General features: G+C 43.5%; 1 protein-coding gene across 2 annotated transcripts in view; it reads left to right on the forward strand.

Moving 5' to 3' along the window:
- Positions 1–22,988, forward strand: part of Ptprb (protein tyrosine phosphatase receptor type B) — a 114,408-nt gene extending 91,420 nt beyond the window's left edge. For both annotated transcript variants that reach the window (XM_028759119.1, XM_028759120.1), the window contains 6 exons: positions 426–560; positions 1,982–2,104; positions 2,517–2,680; positions 6,061–6,196; positions 14,214–14,334; positions 17,382–22,988. In XM_028759119.1, coding sequence (XP_028614952.1) covers positions 426–560; positions 1,982–2,104; positions 2,517–2,680; positions 6,061–6,196; positions 14,214–14,334; positions 17,382–17,404 — 702 coding nt within the window. In that variant the 3' untranslated portion in view covers positions 17,405–22,988. The remainder of the gene's footprint in view (positions 1–425; positions 561–1,981; positions 2,105–2,516; positions 2,681–6,060; positions 6,197–14,213; positions 14,335–17,381) is intronic.
- The last annotated feature ends 1,491 nt before the right edge of the window (positions 22,989–24,479 follow it).

Below are 24,479 nucleotides of genomic sequence, written 5' to 3' on the forward strand. Positions count from 1 at the left end.
ATACACAGGTACACATAGACACACACACTAAACACACACCAAACACACCCACACACAGGTACACATAGACACACACTAAACACATACACACACACACAGGTACACATAGATACACACAAACACTAAACTTGCTCACAAACACAAACAAGGGTAAAATCATTTTCTATACTGTGGCCGGAATCTTTCTCCATATACCTTTACAACAGGCCCAGCTGATTACGGGGCACGTAGCTTTTAACAACAGTGCAGTGCTTTTGCCTCTGTCCTTCCTACCTCCAAGCCTTGACAACTGGGTTCATATTGTGCTCTCAACTCTGGGGCCTGGCCGAGACCTCCATATCATCAAATCTTTCAAGCTAGCTCTTTGTTTACAGTTCTGAAGAGGCCCATTGTTTCTGACTCTCCTTACTGTAAATTCATCACAGGGTAACAACTTCAGAAGAGAATACATCGCCACTCAGGGACCGCTTCCGGGCACCAAGGATGACTTCTGGAAAATGGCGTGGGAACAAAACGTTCACAACATCGTCATGGTGACCCAGTGTGTTGAAAAGGGCCGAGTGAGTAAAGAACTTTCCTGGCTCCCTGGGTCTGCTTTCCTGTTGTCCATTGTGACGGAGTCCATCCTCCCTGCCCATCCAAAGTTACACCCACAAAACCAAGTAGAGACCGTGGGAGAAAGCTATTAGAGACTTAATCCGCTTGGTTATGATAGAATCTGGATCCTTTCTTAAATTCTTGGATAGACATTTCATTCAAAGCTGTTTGCACCTGGAGCCTGGGATACTCAGAAGTAAACATGAGCGGAAAGAAAACCTGACCCCCATGGATACTCTGTCCTTCAGAGTCTGGATAGGAGAGAGATCTTACCATAGTTGAGAGGCCTCTCAGGAAAGAAGTATTTTAGCCTCTACTTGCAAACACAAAGTAAAAGATGTATATGAACTATTATTCAAACCTCTTATAGTTATAATTCCTATTTACAATCTTCTATATTATATGGCTACTTTTAGGATTAAAAAAACCCTAAATGTTAAGAGCTTAATACGCGTATAGTGGATTTCCAGACTGTTTTCTATCCTCCTGGCTAAAATAGGACCTTATGTCTTTTTTTTCTGCAAGACTAGCCTGCTTTGATAATATTTATATGAGATATATATAATTACAAGTGTTTTGGTGAGATGACTAGAATATGTACACAGTCATGTAAACCGAAATTCAATATTGCATATGTCGGTATATCCGCCTGCCTCACCACACACAGGGAAATAAAAGCCATGTCCATAGTACTCGATGCCCAAGTCTACTCATGGAAATGCAAATACCTATTTGTAGCGGGTGAGTTTGCATCTTACAAAATATATCAATTTAAAATGTGCCACAAAACATAAGAACAAATACTCAGGTCTCTTTCCTCATCTCTTCATGCATACAAACACCAGTTTAGCTGAAAGTTCTCACTTCTCAAAGTTCTCTTGGGCTCGTGGCCCAGGTAAGGAAAGTGATTTAAAAAAAAAATAAAGATAAAAGGTGAGCAAATGAAGTCCAGAGAGATGATGCCTTCCTCTTCGTGGTTTGAGCTTCAGAAAGAATGCTTTCCCTCTTCTCTCTGAAGTTCTTGGGGATGGAATTCCAGGCCTTGTATATAAGGTGCAAAGCCTCTCAGCTCAAGAACAGGAGATTATTTTAAGTCACTGTTTGTCAGTTGGTGGGGCCAGGACACTGAGGAAATCATTAAGGAAAAAAAAAAGTTCTCAAGCTGTCCCAAGAGTGAAGTACCTGCTTTGGGGGAAGTTTCTTGCTATCCCTTAGAGCAGTAGCCCGACTTTGTCCCTGCCCATAAGGTTAACAGAAAGTAAACTGTCATGTTGTTCTAGCAGCTGGGCTGGCTCCCTAACTCCAGGGATTTTAAGGAAGGAGAGTCCAGACCCACCTCACACCACGTTTCCAGACTTACCTTTTCCTGTTTGTTCTCTCCTAGGTAAAGTGTGACCATTACTGGCCAGCAGACCAGGACCCTCTCTATTATGGTGACCTCATCCTGCAGATGGTCTCAGAGTCCGTGCTCCCTGAGTGGACTATCAGGGAGTTTAAGATATGCAGTGTATGTTGCTTTACTTGACTTTATTTTAAAACCCAACTTAGGAGCCAGGTACTGTGGGATAGATCTGGAATCCCAGCATTTGGGAGGCAGAGACAGGAACAAGTACAAGGTCAGTCCTTGGATATCTAGAAAGTGTAGGCCAAGCCTGGACTACATACCCTGTCTCATAGAAAAAAAGGAAAGGAAAGGAAAGGAAAGGAAAGGAAAGGAAAGGAAAGGAAAGGAAAGGAAAGGAAAGGAAAGGAAAGGGGACAGGAAAGGAACGACCCAACTTACAAAGAAGGACTCTGTAAATCCTGCTTTTGCTGGTCCACAGCCTGTAGTTTCAGGCCACAGCCTGTGTGATCAGCTGTCAGAGGCTGTTGTTTGAGATTTGCTTGGTTGATTCATTGCCTGCTCTCCACTCTTGCAGGAAGAACAGCTGGATGCACACAGACTCATCCGTCACTTTCACTATACGGTGTGGCCAGACCATGGGGTCCCAGAGACCACCCAGTCCCTGATCCAGTTCGTGAGGACTGTCAGGGACTACATCAACCGAAGCCCAGGGGCCGGGCCCACCGTAGTGCACTGCAGGTACGGGCAACATGAGAGACGGTTATGGTGGAGGCAGGCGGTGTGTGTGTAGGAACCAGAAACAAGGCAAAGGCCTGTGAAGGTTTCTCCACACCAACCAGCCCGCCTCACCCTGCGTTTATTACGGTCTTCTCCCTTTCTAACCTCCTTCTCTTCACCGCCCACTCCGCTCTCCCCCTCACTCTCTTCTTGTTCACTTTCCTACGGCATGAGACAGAGTATCCCTAAGTGACTTCCATGTCCCCCATAACTGCCCTTCGCACCTATGGTCCAGTGTCTCGTCTCTTCGTCTCCCATTTCAGTTAAGAAGTTGACTTTACAAGTTTATTCTTCTGTTTTACTTCCTTCCAATTTTTAAAACTAATCTTTCCTTAAGTTATCATACAAGCCAGTAGGTTTCATTGTCACATTTTCATATATGTGTGTCCTTGTGCTTTACTTCTGGGTGTTTTCCTCCTCCACAGATCTCTCTCATATCCCTGCCTTCCTCTGGTGGTTCCCTCCTTATCCCTTGGGCTTTCATATCCCGCCTACTCCATTATTATCTTCTTCCTAAGATGACTGTTTCCCTTCTCGTGGCTCCCTTTCTAGCTTAATTACACACACACACACACACACACACACACACACACACACATACATGTGCATATATAATGTATGAGTTACTTTTCTATAAAACACCATGAGCAACTTATGAGAGAAAGAGTTTATGTGGGCTTATGGTTGCAAAGGTTTAGACTCTGTGATGGCAGGGACCCTGCGGCAGCCCGCAGCAGCATGGCAGTTGGAACAGCGTGCTGAGAGCTTATGTGTTGAACTATAGAGAGCAAACAGGAAGTAGGGCATGGCTATGAATAACCAAGTTCTAAACCCGCCCAAAGAGCACCACCAACTGAGCATCAAGTGTCCCATGCCTGAAACTGTGGGAGATGTTTCCCATTCCTCATGTGATTTTTCACCAAGGTCCTGCAAATAAGAGAAAACATGTCAATTTTCTTTCTGAGTCTGGTGCATAGGCTTATTTCTGCTTCCTGTTATGTTTAACTCCCTGAGATGGCTTTCTCTCTCTACCACCTGAATAAACACTATCCATCTTTCAAGCTCCCTGCCCTAGATCTCCCTCCGGGTCTAGTAGCATGTTTGTGTCCGCTGTTGATGCTATAACAAAATACTGCAGAGCAGGCAACTTCCAAACAATGGAAATTTACATTTCACAATTCTGGAAGCTTCAAGATCAAGCCACAGACAGACCGGTGCCTTATAAGAACATGATCTCAGAAGCCATGTGTGTCCTCCAGAGAAGAGAAAGTTGTGTCCTCGCATAGAGGAAGACAGACAAGAGACAGGCAAAAGGACTGAGCTAACTCTCACTCCATCTGCCTGTAGCCAATTTATGCTCTTAAATTTCTTTCCTTCTCTTGACTTTTCTTTGCTTCAGTTCATCTGTCCATAAAATCAACTTAACAAGCCATCTTTCTCTCTCTGGGGAGCCTGATGTTTAGCTAATTAACGCTTTGATAGCCCTCACTGAACGGCACCAATAAATAAGGAGCAGAGAATTACCACAGTAAAAGAAATGTCACGTGTGTTCATTTCTCCTCAGCAGCCCCACACCTTAGAAACCCTGCTTTTACATGTCCTTGGCCCCCAGTGCCTTCATGGGAATATGAAACACTAAGTCATCTCCTGCTTTCTGAAGGATGGCGGGCATTTTCTTCTTTATCTTATAAATGTGTTCACGGCCAGCCAAAATAACTGGAGGGAGTGTCTACCGAGAATAAGGATACTTATTTAAGGATTGTAAAGCACTCCGGAGGGAATAGGTGCCACAGTAACTGCAGTCAAAGCTGAGTTTTAAGACAAAAGTGAGGAAATTTACATATGCTGCTTTGTCACAAGGCTCAGTGATCTGAGGCAGGAGTTGGTGTTTGCTCATAGGTAGAGGCACCATCGCTGGCCTTAGCTTGTCAAGTGTTCAGTGCAAAGCAGCTTACAGAGACTGCTATGGTGTTAATGCTAAAGAGAACTTGTACAGAAACCAAGCATGTGTGTAGCTCAAAGCAGGGTGTGGATGGAGAATAAGGAATTTTTTGTTTGTTTGTTTTTCGAGACAGGGTTTCTCTGTATAGCCCTGACTGTCCTGGAACTCACTCTGTAGACCAGGCTGGCCTTGAACTCAGAAATCTGCCTGCCTCTGCCTCCCAAGTGCTGGGATTAAAGGCATGGGCCACCACTGGAATTTTTAGCGGGGCTGTAGAAAGCCCTTATGAAAGTATCTCTCACAAGAGGGCAGTTCCCTTCTCTGTATTCCCGGCTTTAATTTTTGTCTGGGTCAAACAAGAGCAAACTCATCTTGGTCTCATTAATTTGTATAGCAACAAGGATTCTGCATTAAGGATCAATTTAGCAATCTCTATCAAAAGTGACCATGCTCTACCACGAACTCAGAAGCTCCCCTTCCAGTTACCAAGTGAGAAATTGCCACACAGATGCACAGTGACGTTCACGAGACCTGGTTTTTAATAGAAAAAAATAACAGTAATCTTATACTCTATAGTATGGGGGTGGGAAGTAGCAGTGCTTTGTGGCTGTTTCCAAGAAGTTGAAAGTAAGCCAAACATAGGTGCATGCACCTTTGAACCCAACACTCGGGAGACTGAGGCAGAAAGATCAAGAGTATGTAGCAAGAATTTTCTCATTTTTTTAAAAAAAGCAAGCAAACAATGAAAAAGAAAAGAAAGAAAGGAATTAAGAAAGTGAGAAGGAAAGGAGAGAAAAAAAGAGATGAAATTAGTTCTGTATCACAAATGAATAAATCTCAAAATAATACAATATTGACAGAGAAGCTGGCAAAGGGATTTGTCAAGTGTCAGCATCTTAGTAAATGTTTGAAATGTACACAATGTTCTTTTTGGATTTGCAGGTATGTAGGAAAATTATAAAAATAGGCGTGGGCCTGAAATATACCAAGGCCAGAGTGGTGCTTACGTCAGTGGGGTACAGTTAGGAGAAGGGGGAAGAGATAGGCCACGGGGGCTCTGGATTATTTTTCTGTGAGAGTGCGCATGTCTATGGAAAGAAATATTTCCTGTATTCTCCCACAGTTTGAGAGATAGAAGAAAGTTGACCAGAGTCTCCTGATGTAGTCTTGAAAGAGCAATTACCTTTAATCCAGCACTCGGGAGGCAGAGGCAGGCTGATTTCTGAGTTCGAGGCCAGCCTGGTCTACAGAGTGAGTTCCAGGACAGCCAGGGCTACACAGAGAAACCCTGTCTGGAAAAACCAAAAGAAAGGAAGAAAGGAAGAAAAAAAGAAAGAAAGAAAGAAAGAAAGAAAGAAAGAGCAATTAACTCCTCCATCTTCCCTTTGCTCCCCTCCAGCGCTGGTGTGGGCAGAACAGGGACGTTCGTTGCCCTGGACCGGATCCTCCAGCAGTTGGACTCCAAGGACTCCGTGGACATTTATGGGGCAGTGCATGACCTAAGGCTCCACAGGGTTCACATGGTCCAGACAGAGGTAAGACTTCTGAGCTGGACACCAGTGTCCTCCCACACACCTCCCCCCCACCCCAGAAAAAAACTGTCCAGGATATCTGAGCAAGATACAGAAGTGAAGAAATATATTTTCTAAGACTTCATATTTTGAGGTAAAGCTCATTGCCTTCAGCATTAAGTATATTCTCTACTGAGCTTCTCGGGGAAGAATTTATTCGGGTAGACAGGAAGAAAGAGAGAGTGTTTTCGGAAAGCATTACACGTGGGGGACTGGCTAGACCACTTAAGAACTCATTGCAAGGCCGCCTAGTAGATAAGCACAGAGATGTCTATAAAGACTTCTAAATCTCTTCCCTCCCCCAGCTCCACCCACATCCTCATCTCTGGATACACCAAGGGCTGTTTATCAGGAAGGTTACATGTCTCCCTTTGAGAAGTCCTTTGACATTTGTAGATCCTTCTAAAGATACTGTCCCATGGTGTTTATGTTCATTTCTAAGCTAGGAAACTAAGGCCCAGAGGCTAAAACATTTTGTACAAAATCCATAGCCATGCTGGGCAGTGGTGATGCCTGCCTTTAATCCCAGCTCTCAGGAGGCAGAGGCAGGTGGAATTTGAAGCCAGCCTGGTCTCCACATTGAGTTCCAGGACAGCAAATGCTACAAAGGGAAACCCTGTCTTGAGTATATAGGCAATACAAATTGGACTTGGTAGATTTTTGTTTGTTTATTTGTTTGTTTGTTTGTTAATTTGGGTTTTTGGCAGGGCGGGGAGCAGAGCAAGCGTGGGAGGGTGAACCTGGGAAGAATGGGAGGTGAGTGTGACCAAGGTACATTATATGAAATTGCCAAATAATTAATAAAAATATTTTGTTGGTGGGGCGGAGGGGGCAGGGAGGGAGTTCATAGCCACGAGGTAGCCAAGCTTGGACCTTGTTCTGGATACCAAGCCGTTGACCCACAGCCTACAGTCAGGTCTAGACACAAACCTTATATATACTGAGCACACTTCCTGCTTACATGAATACCTTCCAAAGCTCAGGTTCTCCACTCATTGGCTTTCCAACATTTTTGTTCAAGTAACTCAGAGGGAAAAGACAAAACTCTAAAACTCTAGAAAACTTTCCATGGAAGAAAAGTTCTGTCTGAATGCTACCATACAGACACGGTAGCTGTGGAAACCACACACGCAGCCGTGCTCCTCAACCAGCACCCCGCAGCAACCAGCACCCCGCAGCAACCAGCACCCCGCAGCAACTGGCACCCCGCAGCAAGGTTCCCTTTGAGCTCTGTTGAACTCATTCTTCTAAAATCACACTGTCCCCTGAATTCTTTCTGGTGCAGCATACATTAGCGTCCTGCGGAGCTCACCTTCTATGCCACAGTTGGCAAAAGTCCTTCCCTCTCCTGTAAATAGTACCTACTCACCAGATCTGCCATCACAATTGTACTAGCCCTGAGTGTGTGTCTGTGTGTCTGTGTGTGTGTGCTATTGTTTAGATAGTGATTTTTAAAGATTAGTCTACTTTTATTTATAAGTGTGTGTGTGTGTGTATGATAGACAGAAAGAGCGAGAGAGCGAGAGAGAGTGAGAGAGAGAGCGAGAGAGCGAGAGAGAGTGAGAGAGAATGAGAGAGAGCAAGAGAGAACGAGAGAGCGAGAGAGCGAGAGAGAGCGAGAGAGAGCGAGAGAGAGAGAGAGAAAGAGAGAGAGAGAGGCCAGTACATAACAGTGGCTGAAGAGTCCTGGAGTTAGACCCCGTTTTTACCTCCCAGCCCCATTGCTCCCAGAAACAAGACTCAGACTCAGATTATATTTACAAATGCCTTGGCCATATAGCTAGGCTCTGCTCTGACTAGATCATAACTAAAGATACTTACTTATTTTAACCTACATTTCGTCACGTGGCTGGTTACTGTGCTCAGGTACCATGTGTCCGTCTCCTCACCTCTTTTCGGGTTCATCTCTCTTCCTCCTTCTCTCCCAGAATTCTCTCTCCTCCTGGTGTCCCCACCTCTATTTCCTGCCTAAGCCACAGGCCACACACTCTTTAATTGACAGGTGAGGCATCCATGCAACACATAAGATGTTCTCTCTACAGGAGAGGCCCGAAGATGGCACTGGGGTCCCCTGTAGCTGAGGCTGGTTATAGGTGGTCGTGTACCACCCGTTGTGGGTGCTGAAAACGAAACCCTGATCCTCTTCAAGAGCAAGTGTTGTCAACCATGGAGCCATCTCCCAGTGCCACTTCTGTTTTGTTGGCCCAAGACCTCACTATATAAGCCAGGTTAGCCTTGAACTCGCAATCCTTAGTCACCAGAGCAATAAGGTTAGAAGCTTGTGCCACTGTGACTGGCTGGTGTATTCACTGTAGCAGTTTATCTTCTGTGTTCTCAGTGTGTCATTATGAAATTGTTTAAGTGCTTACAAAACCTGGGCTATGCATAGTTTCGTGGTAGAGTGCTCACCCAGTTTGCACAAGGCCCTAGGTTTGTTCACCAGTACCATGGGTTAGAGGCGGGGAGGTAACTAGGAAAATCAGATAATGAACTCCATTAACCCAAACCCCAGTTTCTACAAATAGCAACATGTTATTTCCTCATCTGTATCTCACACCAATTCTCTGACCTCATAAAGCAAATCCATATATGTCTATGTGTGTGTGTGTATACATATACATATATGTGTTTGTATGTGTGTATAGGGCTATGTTTATATGTATATATGTGTATATATGTGTGTATATGTATATATATTTATATGTGTGTGTATGTCTGTGTGTATATGAATATATATGTGAGTGTATATGTGCATATATGTATATATATGTGTATATATGTGTGTATATATATTTATATATGTGTGTGTATATGCCTGTGTGTATGAATATATATGTGAGTGTATATGTATGTATATGTATATATGTGTATATGTATGTGTGTGTATATGTCTGTCTGTATGTGTATAAATATACACATGTGAGTGTATATGTGTGTATATGTATGTATGTAAGTAGACAGATGTTCTTCAACATCATGACCTCTTTGCCGTTTCTCACACTTGACAATTTTAATTGCAGTTCCCTACTCAGTATTTAGATACCCTTCCCATTTTTAATTAATTTTTATTTTTATTTGTTTATTTATTTTTGGTTTTTCAAGACATAGTTTCTCTGTGTAGCCCTGGCTGTCCTTCAAGTCTTCAGATAGACCAGGCTGACCTGGAACTAGATTATCTGCCTGTGTCTGCCTCCTGAGTATGCACCTCCATACCTGGGTCCTACCTATGTTTTATTTTTAAAAAATATACATATACATATCATATACATCATATACATACACATATACATATATTTGTGTGTGTGTGTAAATTATCTAGCTTTCCTTATCTAGCTTTCTTTAAAGCCCCAAATCTACTCATTTCATTCATTTGTAGTACAAAGCTTTGTCCCTCTCCTGTCTGTAATAATCCTTCTTCCCGTTTGTTTTCTGCGACATTTATTCGTCAGAGATCCCAGCTCTCTGTTCCATTTCCGTAGCGGTAGTGTGGTCCACCACTTCTTGTGCTTGTGGTGAGCTGGCTGTTGGGGCCAGAGGCTTACTAAGCTGCAGTTCTACAGCCTCAGTGCTCCTAGGCTGTTGCTGGGCACCTCCTTTTGTCACAACATAGGACAGGCAGGCCATCACATCCGTGTTGCTCGGTAAATTCAGACTAAATCGATGGTGACCCCACTGGCAGGACCCCAGTCTCTCATTCTCAGGTTTCCCAGTAACTGTGCCTTCACTATGGCTGCTGGCTGGCTGTCATTTCACTTAGGGGACAGGATGATATCACTCATATCTTTTTTTGTTGTTGTTGTTCCTTTCTTTGTTTCCTTGTTTGCTTGCTTGTTGTTTGTTTTTTCTGTTTTGTTGGATTTTGTTTTGTTTTGTTTTTTGAGACACAGTTTCACTGTGTAATAGCCCTGGCTATCTTAGACTCACTCTGTAGGTCAGGCTGGCTTCAAACCCACAGAGCTCCGCCTGCCTCTGCCTCCCGAGTGCTGAGACTAAAGGCGTGCGCCACCATGCCCGGCTTCACCATCATCCTTCCCTACCCCGGAAGGATGAGGCCTTGGGACTAGAAACTTTTCTGTCTCTGTATGGCTTTTTGAAATCTATTCTACAAATGAGCAGATAGCCTACAATTACGTTGCTAGAAAGTCGGCACCAGTGTTTTATTTTGGTATCACTTCCACAAACTCAGACTGTAATTAATTTGTAAATTGCGCTCTCTCTCGCTCTCTCTCGCTCTCTCTCTCTCTGTGCGTGCGTGCGTGCGTGCGTGCGTGCGTGTGTGCGTGTGTGCGTGTGTGTGTGTGTGTGTATTCAGGCTCCTGATCACTTTCAGATAAAACTTTGGCTATACATCACTTCCATGAACCTGTCCAAACTCTTGGAGTTACACATGGGCCCCAAGCAAGGGCCTCTGTTTCCATCACTGTCTGCCTTTCTGAGCAGAGGCAGCTGACATGGACCAAAGCTCTTCCTTTCGGAGAATAACTAGTAATTTACTCAGGCATGCTGACTGCTCTCATGAGAAGGGGGCACTGGGACCATATGGGATGTAGTGTCTCGGCTCCCATTTAAGAGACAATCCTGGACGTCACCCATGACACAGGCAACCTATGTAAGTTAGCCACACTGGACTCCCAACTCAATTTCACCATCTCTTCCTAGGTCGACATTTTCTTTCTCCAAATGATCTTGAGCGTTTCCTGTCCTGCATAAACCTTTATGAACAATTCTAGTTTACCTCCTCCTAGATATTTGATCACATGTCTGTCCTTCTGCTAAACTATGCTCTCAGGAATCATGAACCAAATGGCTATAAGTGTAATACTATAAATTACATACCGTAGACAACACTACAAAGATTGGTAGACTTAAATGGAAAGGGACATGTTAGCACTCAGCCAGCACTTCCCCCATTAGAAAAAAAAAATCTTTTGTGAGTTGAGGTTTGCATTTTTTTTTTTGCATTAAGAACTTAAGGGGGTACAGTAGCAACTTGATGATTTTGAGGTAATCAGTTTTTGAAGGAGCATCCTATTGGGAAAAGAAAAGTTGATATTTAAGACAAGGCAAATTAATAGAGAGTAATTAGTTTCAAAGCCCATGGTGGATCACGGTTGAACAATGTATTACTAAGCTATGGCCTGGGTATAACAGAGTTCATTTGAAGCTTACCTCTTCCATCCACAAGCAATTTAATTAAAACATAGGAGTTAGGTGGAGCTGGAGAGGTGGCTCAGCCCCTCATGTGTGCTTACTGCTCGTTCAGAAGATTCAGATTGGGTTCTCAGCCCCACATGAGTGATACCCTGTAACTTCAGCACTGACCCCATCTTCTGACCTCCAAGGGGCTCCTGCACATACATGGTGCACATAAACTCAGACAGACGCACACACACACACACACACAATCAGTCACTTTTCAAGGTGGAATAAAATCGAGTATGATCTGTGATATATATATTTTTAAAAAGCAACCAAATAATAGTTTCTAATAGTTCTTAATTCTGGAGCAATTCTTGTTTATGATTTTTTTAATGTCCTAACCTAGCTGATACTACAGCTCAGTGGTAGAGCTCTTACCTAGTATGTGTGAGGCCCTAAGTTCAATTCCTAGTACCACAAAAGATCACAAGCAGAGGAGGTCTGAGGATGTAGCCCAATTGGTAGAGTGCTTGCTCAGCATGCAAAAAGCCCTGAGTTCATTCCCCAGTTTGGAATAAAACATGATGCCCCTTATGTGTTCCCAACACTGGGAACTAAGGCTGGAAGACTGGAAGTTCAAAGTCAGCCCTGGCTATATAGCAAGTTCAAGGCTGGTCTAGACTATGTGAGACTCTTCAGAAAACTAAAAACTGAAAGTTTGAATCTAGTGACTATCCTAGACCTACTTTCTAAAGTCATTAGTAGAATACCAGGCCAGTTTCCAATCAGGGATGCTGTCTAGTGCCACTTGTAAAAACAAGAACTGTTCACTTTGAAAAAGTATTAGTGAGGGGAGTCTTTTATTTCCACATTGTATCTCAAATCTTTAAAACCCTACAAGCACCATAGCATGGATCACCTTAAACACACAGTCCAGAAAGAGGGCTCCATACCCATCCACCTGATACTGATACCAAGTCTAATACCTTGAATGGACAGAGGATATTATCCGGAGAGAAGAACCTGAGTTTCTTGTGTTGAAGGGGAAACAGACTCTAAGATGCTTCACTACTCTCTCAACCTGTGGGAAGAAAGCCAATCTCCCTTGAATGGCCTACATTCCTCTCAGTCTTCTTACACCCTGGGTTCCAACAATGGCTGTATCATGATAAGAAGCACAAGGCCCAGTACTACAGACAACAGGCCTCCATACCTTGGTAGAAAGGAAGGGAACCTCATTCATAAGTTTGGTTGCCTGCAGCCAAGACTTTATCATCAGTGGAATCTTTATGGTGTCTTTATGGTCACCAGGGCACTTTACCCTCCTGTATTTTTTTAACTTTTATTTATTTTATGTATATGAGTACATTGTTACTGTCTTCAGACACACCAGAAGAGGGCATCAGATCCCATTACAGATGGGATGTGAGTCACCGTGTGGTTGCTGGGAACTGAACTCAGGACCTCTGGAAGAGCAACCAGTGCTCTTAACTGCTAAGCTCTCCAGCCCACTCTCCTGTATTGGTTTTCTAAAATAGTTAATCCCCAAATGGCTAGCCTGAGGGCCTGTCCTCTTTAAGTAACCCTCTGTAGGTCTCAGACATCCACCTGCATCTTTGAGGTTCTTCCACGTTTCAGACTCAGATGCTAAAAGGACAAAGACCTAGACACTGAGCTTGTGTTTGAAGCTGCGGCAGTCAGTGGGCTAATTGTACACACCTTTCCCCCCCACACACCATATCCGAAATAAAAGGGGCACAGAAGAGGAAAGAGTGTGCAATGAAATGGATTCTTTATAAGAAAATAAATCAATATACCGAGAATGTGAACTTGGGGAGGAGTCACGCCTCTAGCGTCAAATCCGAAGGTCCCATTTCTTGGCCATACAAATTAGGCAGAGCTAATCAACTCTGGGTCTCAGTTTGTGTTATGGTTGCATCTGCTTCACAAGGGTGTTGTGCTCATAAGATAGCTCATGTAAAGGGCGTAGCGAAGTGTTTGCATGCATCCTTATGAAGGACCCATTGTGTGCAAAACATAGTTCTAGGCACTCACAGCACCTACTGTAGAGATATTAAAGATAGAGATACATATTTTAAGAGAGTGGATGGGAACCGAGGAGATGGTTCAGACAGTCAAGTGCTTACTATACAAGTGTAAGGACCCAAATTTGGATAAAAAGCCAGACTCCCAAGTGAAGTCCCAGCCAGCTCTGGAACAAAAGGAAACTCTGTTTCAGAGAGAGAGAGAGAGAGAGAGAGAGAGAGAGAGAGAGAGAGGGAGGGAGGGAGGGAGAGACAGAGAGAGAGAGAGAGAAACAGAAAAAAAGAGATTATAATTATACAAAATCCCAGCAACTGTGGGTGTTTTGTGACAGTACTGGCTGGTTTTGTGTATCAACTTGATACAAGCTAGATTCGGTAGAGAAAGAAGCCTCAGTTGAGGAAACACCTCTGTGAGATCCAGCTGTAAAGCATTTTCTCAATTAGTGATCTATCAGGGAGGGCCCAGCCCATGGTGGGTGGTGCCATTCTTGGGCTGGTAGTCCTGGGTTCTATTAGAAAAAAGGCTGAGCAAGCCAAGGGAAGCGAGCCAGTAAGCGGCACCCCTCTATGACCTCTGCATCAGCTCCTGCTTCCTGGCCTGTGTGAGTACCAGTCCTGACTTCCTTTGGTGATGAACGGCAATGAGGAAGTGTAAGCTGAATAAACCTTCTCCTCCCCAGCTTCCTTTTTGGTCATGGTGTCTCATCACAGCCATAGAAATCCTGACTAAGACAAGTCCCTTAACTTTCTTCTGCTTGAGGACACCTTTCTCTGATGTGCCCTCTGACTTCCCACAGTGCCAGTACGTGTATCTGCATCAGTGTGTGAGAGACGTCCTCAGAGCACGGAAACTGCGGAACGAGCAAGAGAACCCCCTGTTTCCGATCTATGAGAATGTGAATCCAGAGTATCACAGAGGTAAGACCTCACCAGCTTCCACTTCGTTTGCTTTGAGTTCATTTCCAAAATGCATTCAGTCTGGAAACTAGTACTAGTTCAATGTTCCTCCAGCACAAGCCTCCAATTTCTTCTTCTTCTACCAGAAAGACACCCCCAAAAATAGCAGAGAGGAGAGGCAGAATGGGGAGGGGTTCCATAACTCAACAGTCATTGATACGTTCTCCGGTGCTGGCATGATACCTAAGTTCACACATGGAGGGCAGATGCTCCGATGATGAACTATACCCCCAGTAGCCTATCTCAACTGTCTGCCTGCCTAGCCCAGCATGCTCGCTACAAAAGACTTTCCCTAATATTTCTTTTCTATGGGATAAGACTGACCACTGGGAGAAACAGCACTGAAGCTATAACTGGGAGTTCAAATTGCAAACCTGATGCCGAAAATAATTTGGCAATCAGGGTTTCAGTGGCTTTAATGAACTCATGTCTGTGACCGAGTGTTTTTCCTATTATCTCAAGTATACAGAATATACTTTGTGCATAACACCTTTTCAGTTACAAGTTGGAGTAAAAAGCAATACTGCCACAGAGAACTATCTATATTAGTCCATTTGACATTGTCACAGCAAAATCCTTGAGATGGCAGACATCATAATGCAGACCATTTGTTTAGCTTACCCTTTTGAGGTTCAAGAGCATGACATTTGTGTCAGCTCAGTATTGGTGAGGATGTCACAGAGAATGCTGGACAGGAGTCACAGTCACATCTCCAACCAGGAGACAAGAGAACAGGGAGAGACAAGACTGAGTAACCCAATGATAGCTTCCCCTGAGGACTCCTCATCTTCCCAAGGGTTCACCACAGCATTGTCTAACACTGTCACCTGGCAGACCAAGTATTCGACTATATTGGACCCTTGAGACAGAAGTTATATTCAAGTCATAGCAAGGACTAGCTATGCCAGAGCACACTCACTAATACTAGTACAGTGTGGCCATTAAGAGTGGGCTCCTTTGTTTTGACGTTTGAGGTAAAGGCTATGCTGCCTAGATTGGCCTTGGCTCAAGCATTCCTTCTGCCTCAGCCCTGCCATTAGCAAGACTAGAGACACATGCCTCCATACCTGGCTCCAGAATAGTATTTTTGAAGATATCATTTTAGTATTGAGTCCCTTATAAAGAAGCTTGTCGCCGGGTGGTGGTGGTGCATGCCTTTAATCCTAGCACTTGGGAGGCAGAGGCAGGCGGATTTCTGAGTTCGAGAGTTCGAGGCTAGCCTGATCTACAGAGTGAGTTCCAGGACAGCCAGGGCTACACAGAGAAACCCTGTCTCAAAAAACCAAACCAAAAAAAAAAAAAAAAAAAAAAAAAAGAAGCTTGTCTTGGTTGCTATTACAAAACACTAGATAGATACTTTATAAAGACAAGGTATTTGGGATAGGGGTATAGCTCAATGGTAGAGCTCATACCAGAAAAGAAAAAGAAAAGGAGTCCATGGGTAAGCTGACCTCATGCGTTTGGCCTCTGATGGGGCCCAGCAGTTACTTACATCAAATGAGATCATGTGGACAGAGAGAAAGCAGTAGCTAAGAGCGAACCGTGTTTGTTCTCTCGTGACAACCTATTCTATGAAAGCTAGTTCACGCCTGTGAAACCTAACCCACTCTGAGAGAACAACTCTAACCTCTCAGTGATCCCGTCACCTCCCGCTGGGCCCACTTCTCATAGGCCCCACCACAGTACAGCAGAGACCAAATACCACCGAGTGACAAACCGTAGCTTAACCACGGCATGGCAAGTTAAGAAGCACGTAAAACAGACAGAAGCAATATCTATAGGGTGAAAAAATAAACAGGAGAAGATCTGCCAGTCAAATGGATCTCTCCGACCACATGATGTTTTCGGCCATTTTATAAATCTTCTAGAACAAGTATGTAACAGTTTTCAGATTAAAAAAAAAAATTCAGGAGTAAAAAACAAACAAAAACAAACTTCTTGAGGCGTGCTTTCATCAAGCAATTATTATCTGGCAAGAAGAGGATTCCTGCCTCTGGCCCACCATTGAGGCCAAAGGTACCACCCAGGCTGGGAAGGGGTATGATAGGCCTCAGATCCTTGGTGTTCTGCTCACACTTTTGACAGACACATCTCAGACCTGCCTTCTCTGTTGCCTTCTCTGTTGTCTGCTGTTTAGCTGACAAGAGTTTCTCTGCATTCTCACTCCCTGCCCACCCAGCCAGCATGTTATTCAGTGAGCTATAAAGAACCCGGTAGAGAGGAGTGCTTTGTAAATCAGATAATCTTTTGTGTTGTAAATAATTACCCCCTAATTTATCTGTGAAGTAAATTAAGGTTTTCGCATGTCAGCCTCCTTTTAAGAAACTCCAGGATGGTGGAGGTTGATGGGGTAGATCTTAAAGGGTTCTTTGTCTTGTGTTAACTTGTTTGAGAATCTTTAAAAAAAAAAAAAAAAACTAAGCTTGGGCGTGCCTAGAAGAAGCTGACTGTGGGCTTGGAACATAACCATTATCCTAAAGGCTAGGTTCAGATCATAGCTCTGAAGCTGCCTAGAGTTCATAATCGATGTCTCCTCAGGCAGAATACTCTGTGTCCTGGCCTTGACCTGCCTCTGTCACCCAGAGGCAAGACATGGGCAACTGGAGTCCCTTCCAAGTCCAGGGATCTGCCTTCCTAAAGAGGGTGGGCTATTATCCATAGTGATGCTCTGTCCTAAATAGCTTAGTGATGTCCTCAATCCCTTTAGTGATGTCTACCAGTGTCTGCCATGTATACATTTCAGAAGTAGGACAGTGGAGATAGTCCTCTACAACAGCGGTTCTCAACCTTCCTGATGCTGTGACCCTTTAATACAGTTCCTCATGTTGTGGTGACCCCCAACCGTAAACTTTTCATTCCTACTTCATAACTGTACGTTTCTATTGTATTGAATCACAACGTAACTATCTGATATGTAGGATATCTGATATGAGACCCTCAAAGGGAATGTAACCCATGGTTGAGAACTGCTGTTCTACAGTTTCTAACCATGCCATCTTTGCTTCCAGATGCAATCTACTCGAGACATTAAGAATCCACCTGAAGATTCCCTGGATAAAAGTTTTTCACTATGTGACTCGTAAAAAAAAAAAAAAAAATCAAACCTTGCTTCATGCCCTGTGGCGTTGCCAGCCATTTCTGTTGATACTATGTATAATTTATTAATCTGAAGAATGTTAAAGAATTTATGTAATTTAAAGGTAACAGATATTATTGTATATACTTGTATTTTGTAGTTCCTCCTGTAAATATGTATTTTTCATAATGTTTAAAATTAAGCTTTATATAATACTATTTTTTCACACTAAAAGTGTTCATGGCTTGTTCTACACAAACCCATTCAACCTGTATGACAGGACCACTGGTAAAATGTGTATAAAGGAAGTTGCAAAGACAGTCCCTGGGGCTGTTTCTTACCTATCCTGATAATCACTGGGTAAACCAAAGTCAGAGCTGGAGAGAGCATACCACAAGGCTAGCTTTGTTGAGCTGATTTCTTATGAATGAACCCTGGGATCTAAAAAAATATAACAGTCGAAGAGAGACTAGGGCTGTGGCCAAACCTTGGTGGTAGACCATATGCCAAGAAATTTAAAATAAATTAATGAATTTAAATTTGACAGCACCAAAGCTTGGTGTTGTCTGAACTAGAAGCTTTTTGTCTGACTCCTCCCAGGGTCCCAAGCCATGGTTGCCTTGAAGCTTACAGTGACCGCAGGGTTAAGGGTTTCCTTTAGTGAATGATACTAACAGGGGTGAGGAACGCTCCTGTCAATAACACCAGCTGCACCTCTGCCTGCAACCTCCTGCCCAGAGCAGCCTGCCACCTGCAACAGTCCCAATTGGTTTTCCTCTGGACAGAGTTACAATGGTAGATTACGCTCTTGATCGGAGAAAGCATGGTATGCCAATATGTTCGTAGAAATATCTATAACATCATATATAATGAGTTAAAAAGTAAATGATGGTTAAAAACAAACAAACAAACCCCAGCTCTCCTAAGTCTAAAAATCCTTCAAAAGTTCTAAGTGAAGGCAGTTAAAATATCTTCAAGTACTCACCTGAAGCTCCGTTTAATATAAGCGGTGCCACACGCCCTACGGATTTTATCATTAAGACCTGTGTTTTATTTAACTATGAATAATTCCAAGTGACTCAGAGGGTGGCCATTGCCCAGATCAAGGCCCGATGATTCGTAGATGTTTCCTGAGGAAGGCCTAGAAAGAGTCCTGTGGGTGCCTGAGTGAGCTGTCACACTTGCTGACCTCAGAGCTTCATTTGCAGAAACAGCAGCTTCTCCCAGACATATGCATTTTTGCTGCATAGCATAAGTTCCCGTAATAGGAAGGACATAATTGGCATAACAATTGAAAATAAGTAAATATACCTATTGTATAGGTAAATATCATGGTTAACTTTAGTTTGTAAATATAATGTGATCTTCTTAATTACACAGCTACACACCCAACCGGAAAATGGTTTTAGGGAGTGTTTGAAGTTTATAGAAACAGAGGAACTGTTCCTGAGGATACCTGTGAAGAACATTCAGAGTTCTCACAGTGTCCCTCTGTTCCGTGCCCTCATGAAAATGATACTGGGAAGCTCTGGCCCCGTGTCCAGAAACGTGGTGGATGTTTCAAACAGGAAAAAGAGGAAGAGAGGTGCAGGCATATAACTGTAACTAGGGAGAAAATAGAGGTCAGACATGGTTTAGGTGTGGCGTCTGTTAGGAGTCATTGTTTTCTTAGAGGAAAAAGAAGAAAGCTAGGCTGAGGGAGCAGCTCTGAGGTAGCATGCTTGTGTGTCCATCTCTTCCCTCCCGAGAAAAGAAAGGGGATGTGGGGTGGAGTTCTAAACTGATGTTGCATGGTGCAAGGCATGTTGATAACCTGGGAAGAGAAGATTATTTGCATTCCGAGAAAAGTTCCAGCAAGGGCCTGGAACCTGCTGGGCACTGTTGCAAAATCTGTTTCTTTGTGTCCTCAAGGAGAGAAGCACACTGGACTGAAATTACCATTGTTACTGTTTTCAATAGGAAGTGGAAGAGAGTCTGGGCAAGGGGAAGAGACCAGTGTTGCCTTCCTTAGGGCACCTGCTAGCAAGGGCTGGAGAGGTTTCTGTGGCAAGTCACTAGATGTAGAAGAGAAAGCAGTTAATTGCACACGCAGGAACTACAACCGAAAACCCCCTGCATGTCTGTAACCGTAAATGACACTCACACACCTCAAAGCATCTCAGGTGAAGTCAGAATTACAGCCACACAACCAGGGGACAGCAGGCATTCTTGTTCTCTATTCCAGGAAATACTAATGCTTCTTCTGTACTAGTTTTAAAGCCCCCTTAGCAACAAAGACTTCTCTATGTAATCTCTCTCTTGGGAAGATGTAAGACAAATCTAGTTGATCCACCCATGGAATTTAGCAGAGAGCCAAACTGGAAATGTAGCTACCGATAGGATGCTTGCCAGGCATGTGGGAGGCCCTGGGTTTAGTCTCAGGTAACACAAAATAAACAAGGAGAGAGAAAGAAGGGTTTCTTCGCCCGTTCGTTCTGTTGGGTGCATCTCTTAATTGCTTCATGTGGCTGTGCCTCGGTAAACACTCCACTTCCCGCCATGCCGGGCATCCTGTCTGCACCTGAGCAGGGCTTTCAAGTACTTCAAGGCTCTCAGACCTTGAGAGAGTCTGTTTTGCATCTTAGTAATTATTTACCCAGATTCCTTATAATTAACTCCTCTAATCTTTCACATTAAATCAATTTCACATTACCAGTCCGCTTTGCTCTGGAGAGCAGCCAAGTTCCCCACTCCTGATTTTTTTTTTTTTTTCAAAGATGCATCTCCCTGTCTGGGCTTGCGAATGTTCATCTTGAGGCACGTCCCCTCCTTTAGTGCCCTGCATTCTGCCTTCCTGCTGCTTGCTGCTTCTTCCTGCCGAGTGGCCTACTGTGTCTGTCCGATGTGACTTTATCTTCTGTTCGTCTCATCTCTTTCCACCCACTGCTAGCATCTCGTCACCTCAACACCCTACAAGAGCGATTAAGATTTAATTTTTCAACATCGAAACGGCAACAACATAGCAATTTGGGGTCAGTTATATTTAGGAGGCTCTGTAATTAATTCTGTGATTACCTCTTGGAGGAAAGCCCAACATGATATGAGAAAATAATGTGAAACGCTTTAACAGATGTCCAGCGATACAGAAATAGGGCGCTCATGATACACTTCACAGTGCTTCTCTTAGCTCCGTGTTAAGGCTCTAACTGCTTATATTAAACACTTTCTGATCCCGTGGCAAAAGAGGAAGGAAGGAAGGAAGGAAGGAAGGAAGGAAGGAAGGAAGGAAGGAAGGAAGGAAGGAAGGAAGACCTGTCATGTACTTAATTCTTGTTCAGTTAGTTTATGGACATTTTGGAGGGTCAACTCCTAAAGTTACTAGCTCTGTATATTTACCTCAGACCCCCAGCCACAGGACACAAGCTTCCCCAACCAAACCTGACTGTACCACGCTGAATAAGTAATAAGCCATAGCTACTTGTTTGTAGAAACAGTTCGGAGGTTTTCTGAATTCTGTTTCATTGGGGGGAACAAATGAATGTGACTGACCAGACAAGAGTGGGAAGAAGGCATGAGCAATCAATCCCAGAGAGCAAGCTCTCATCCCCGAGGAGTTGGCAGAAACGTGGCACACCTGCCTGAATCCCCCGCAACCATTCCGAGGACCCTTGATCCAAGCTTGAGAAGTTCGGTGTTCAAAGAGTGTTTCACAGTCAAGGAAGCTCGACCACGACTGCAGGGAGGAAGTGAAATGGTGAGAAGAAAGAAACTGTTAAGAGAAGAGACCACCAAGGCAGACATCGGGAAGGCAGAATGGCCGGTCTTCCTTCTTGGGAGGGTCTTTAAACATCTCATCATGTATTTCTATTAGGACAGATGGTTTAAACATCTCTAATCTCCAAATCTGAAACTCAAAATGCTCCCAAGTCCGAGGATTTTTTGAGCACTTACTTGACTCAGTGGTAAATTCTACAGCTGGCCTCATGTCATCTGTCAGTCAGAACACAGGGCCATTGCCACTACTGTGGAAACTTACCATCAGCCATGCGTACAAGGTACATGAGAGACTGAAATGAACTTCATGTTTAGACTCAATTCATCCTCAAGACTTGTATTTATTCAAATATTCCAAATTTATGTTAAGATCGGATTCCAGTGGAAAGCATTTCAGGTAAAGAATCTCTGACTTGCGTGACTATTGTTGGGGTTCACTGTGACCACGGTGGTCAGGCTATCTAGATGATTCAACAGTCGGACTGGTTTCCTTGGCTTTTGAATTAAGCAGGTATGTGACTTGTCACTGTAGACACAGCACCTTAGAGTCTTATAGCGCAGGATAACTATATGATACATTGTTTGGCCATTTCGGTTGAAACCCGGGGTGACATTCGATGCAGCCATGATAACAACAAAAATCTGGTCTCTTCTAAAACTGTGTGTAGCACTGAAAACGTTTCCAGCTGAAAGTACTTGACTGAGGGTGGCTTCCTTGGAACAAATACATGCATTTTATTTTTCAAGGACTGTCTATATAGATAACATTCATTAAGTAAGGACATTGTTGGTGAACGCTTCCCAAAATAGAAGTTTATATAATGGAAATATTAAAAAATCTATTGAAAGATGTGCCAAAGATTATTTTTAACCTATATGCTAATGCACATGAACTTATGTAAGACACCAAAGAAAACTGTTCAAAACTGTAAATAGTGTCAGACAAATGTAACATGTCTCTTAGAATAGTCACAAGAAGGGCTAGTTTGGATTGTTCTCTGCCTCAAGTAATTCTCTTTAAGAAATGCCATTCTTGCCCCAACAGTAAGCTTTTCCATTACGTCTGAGATGTGTTTTGGGAGCTATGTGTGTAAATGTGCATTGCACTGAGAAAGGAGTCCATGTGATCGTGGCTTTGGAATCCAACAGCCTCCATCCGCCATTAGTGGGAAGGTCTGCACCAGAGTTCAGTCTTCTGGCCTCAGCCACGGTGACAAGAGAGGACAAGGTCCCCACTTAAAGAGCACTTCATCTTGGATGTGTTTGTGAGGCTTGGTTCCCCAAGAACGAAGAGTAAGTCTCTCAGCTTGACTTCCACCACACAGAGAACAGTTCACAGCTCACACACCCCGCATGCACCGTTTAAAGCGGAAGCTGCTTCTGGCTGTGTGCTTTGGACGTCAGATTGTGCCTACGAATTCTAAAGTCCACAGAGGTGCATTTAGCTGCTCTGTCATCTGTGTGAAGCATAATATATAATGTAAATTATCCCAGCAACTGAACCTATCATGTTCTATAATAGAGCACTTTCCTGGTTTCAAAATCATTTTCCTTCTCTGCAAATCTCGTAAAATGGCAGTAAGTGTATTTTTTCATACTACAGCATCTACCCACGCTATTGCACTGTAACCAGCATTGTTTGAACAAAGAACCTCATCGGTCTTTCTATTTAAATAATGTACGTGCTTAATATATTTCCAGATATGTAACTGTGGTTAAAGGGAACCGCCATGGAATCTTGCACAAACCCTCACCAATGCAGGAATAAAACTGCTGCTCATTGAAAGAGAGTGTCCTGTCTTCTACTTGAATGTTTCTTGCTTACCATTCTGTATCTTCCCCAGCCCGAGAAAGAGGTCAGAAGTGACTGTTTTTTAATTAACATGCACATGCACGCACGCGCGCACGCACGCACTCGTACAAACACACGCACACAACCCAAACCTTCCAGGCTGTTATGACGACTGTGGCTTCAGTTCCTCTGTGGGGACATGGTTTCCTAGGACACTGTGAACACGTGGTGGGCTCTGTGGTTGGCTCTCTCTGCCTTGATGCTTGTTTTCACTTCTGTAGTTCACTAGTAACCAAAAAAAAAAAAAAAAATGCCATCCATGTCCAACAGCGATGGATGGTGCTTTCTCAGAGGTGCCAGGCTGTCGGGATGGCTGGGAGCCCTTCAGGGACTTCACCCATCAGTGGACAGTGTGATGCAGAAGATGCAGAAGATGCGGAAGAGCTGGTGTGATCGCCTCTAGAGTCATGAGGTGACTCTTTGTCATTTCAGTTGAAAGATTGGTGTCCTCCACAAGTCCTGGGTTTACTTGTTTTTTCCCCCCTTATTGTTTTGATTTGCTTTGTTATCTTTCTGTAACACCTCACCCCAAAGCTCTTTATTTTTTTAAAAAAAAGTTATCGCAACAGATTCACACTTAAGACTTAAAGCAATTCCTATAAGACGTTTCTAGGCTCAAATGATCATGGTAGAAAAGCACTTTGTTAAGTGAGGTCAGACGATTTGTTTTTTTCTCTAAAGGATCTATTTGATCAGTTTGTGCTTTAAAAGAAGACCATGACAAAAGAGTTGGATGGCTCAGCAAGTAATGGCATTTGCTGATGGCCTGTGTTTGAGTCCCAGAATCCATATGGTAGAAGACAGCCAGTTCCTAAAAGTTGTTCTCTGATCTCCAACTGCACATCATGACATTCCTGTATCCCCCAATACATCTGTATAGATTATATAGGTGATTGCTATAGATGATATAGACATAGGTATAGATGATACAGATAAAGAGATAGAGATAGATGATAGGTAGAGATATACAGATATATACATACATATACACACATGCACACACACATGAACACACAAACACACACGTGCTCACACACACAGACACATGCATGCACACATGCACATGAACACACAAACACACACATGTGCTCACACACACACGCCATGGAGCCTAAGACAAGAGGATTGCTTTGTTGCAAATCTTGAGTTACAAGCAATTGCATGTCACTCGACATGACTTGCTGAGATCCAAACTCAGTTCCTCCTAGATAACCCACAGGCTCTCTTCACCCCTGCGCTGGATCTCTGGCCCCTGTATTTTAAAGTCACACCTTAACAAAGCTCAACATAATCTTAAAGATAAAACAACACTGAATAAGAAAGACTAGCCCAAGCTAGCCTCAAGCCTAAGGTATCCACTTCCACTTCCGCCTCCCCCAGCACTGTGAGGCAAGCCCAGCTAAAAATGTTCCCCAAAGGTAACAT

This window comes from Grammomys surdaster, unplaced genomic scaffold (genome assembly GCF_004785775.1).
Source record: "Grammomys surdaster isolate TR1022 unplaced genomic scaffold, NIH_TR_1.0 126271, whole genome shotgun sequence".
Lineage (NCBI taxonomy): Eukaryota > Metazoa > Chordata > Mammalia > Rodentia > Muridae > Grammomys > Grammomys surdaster.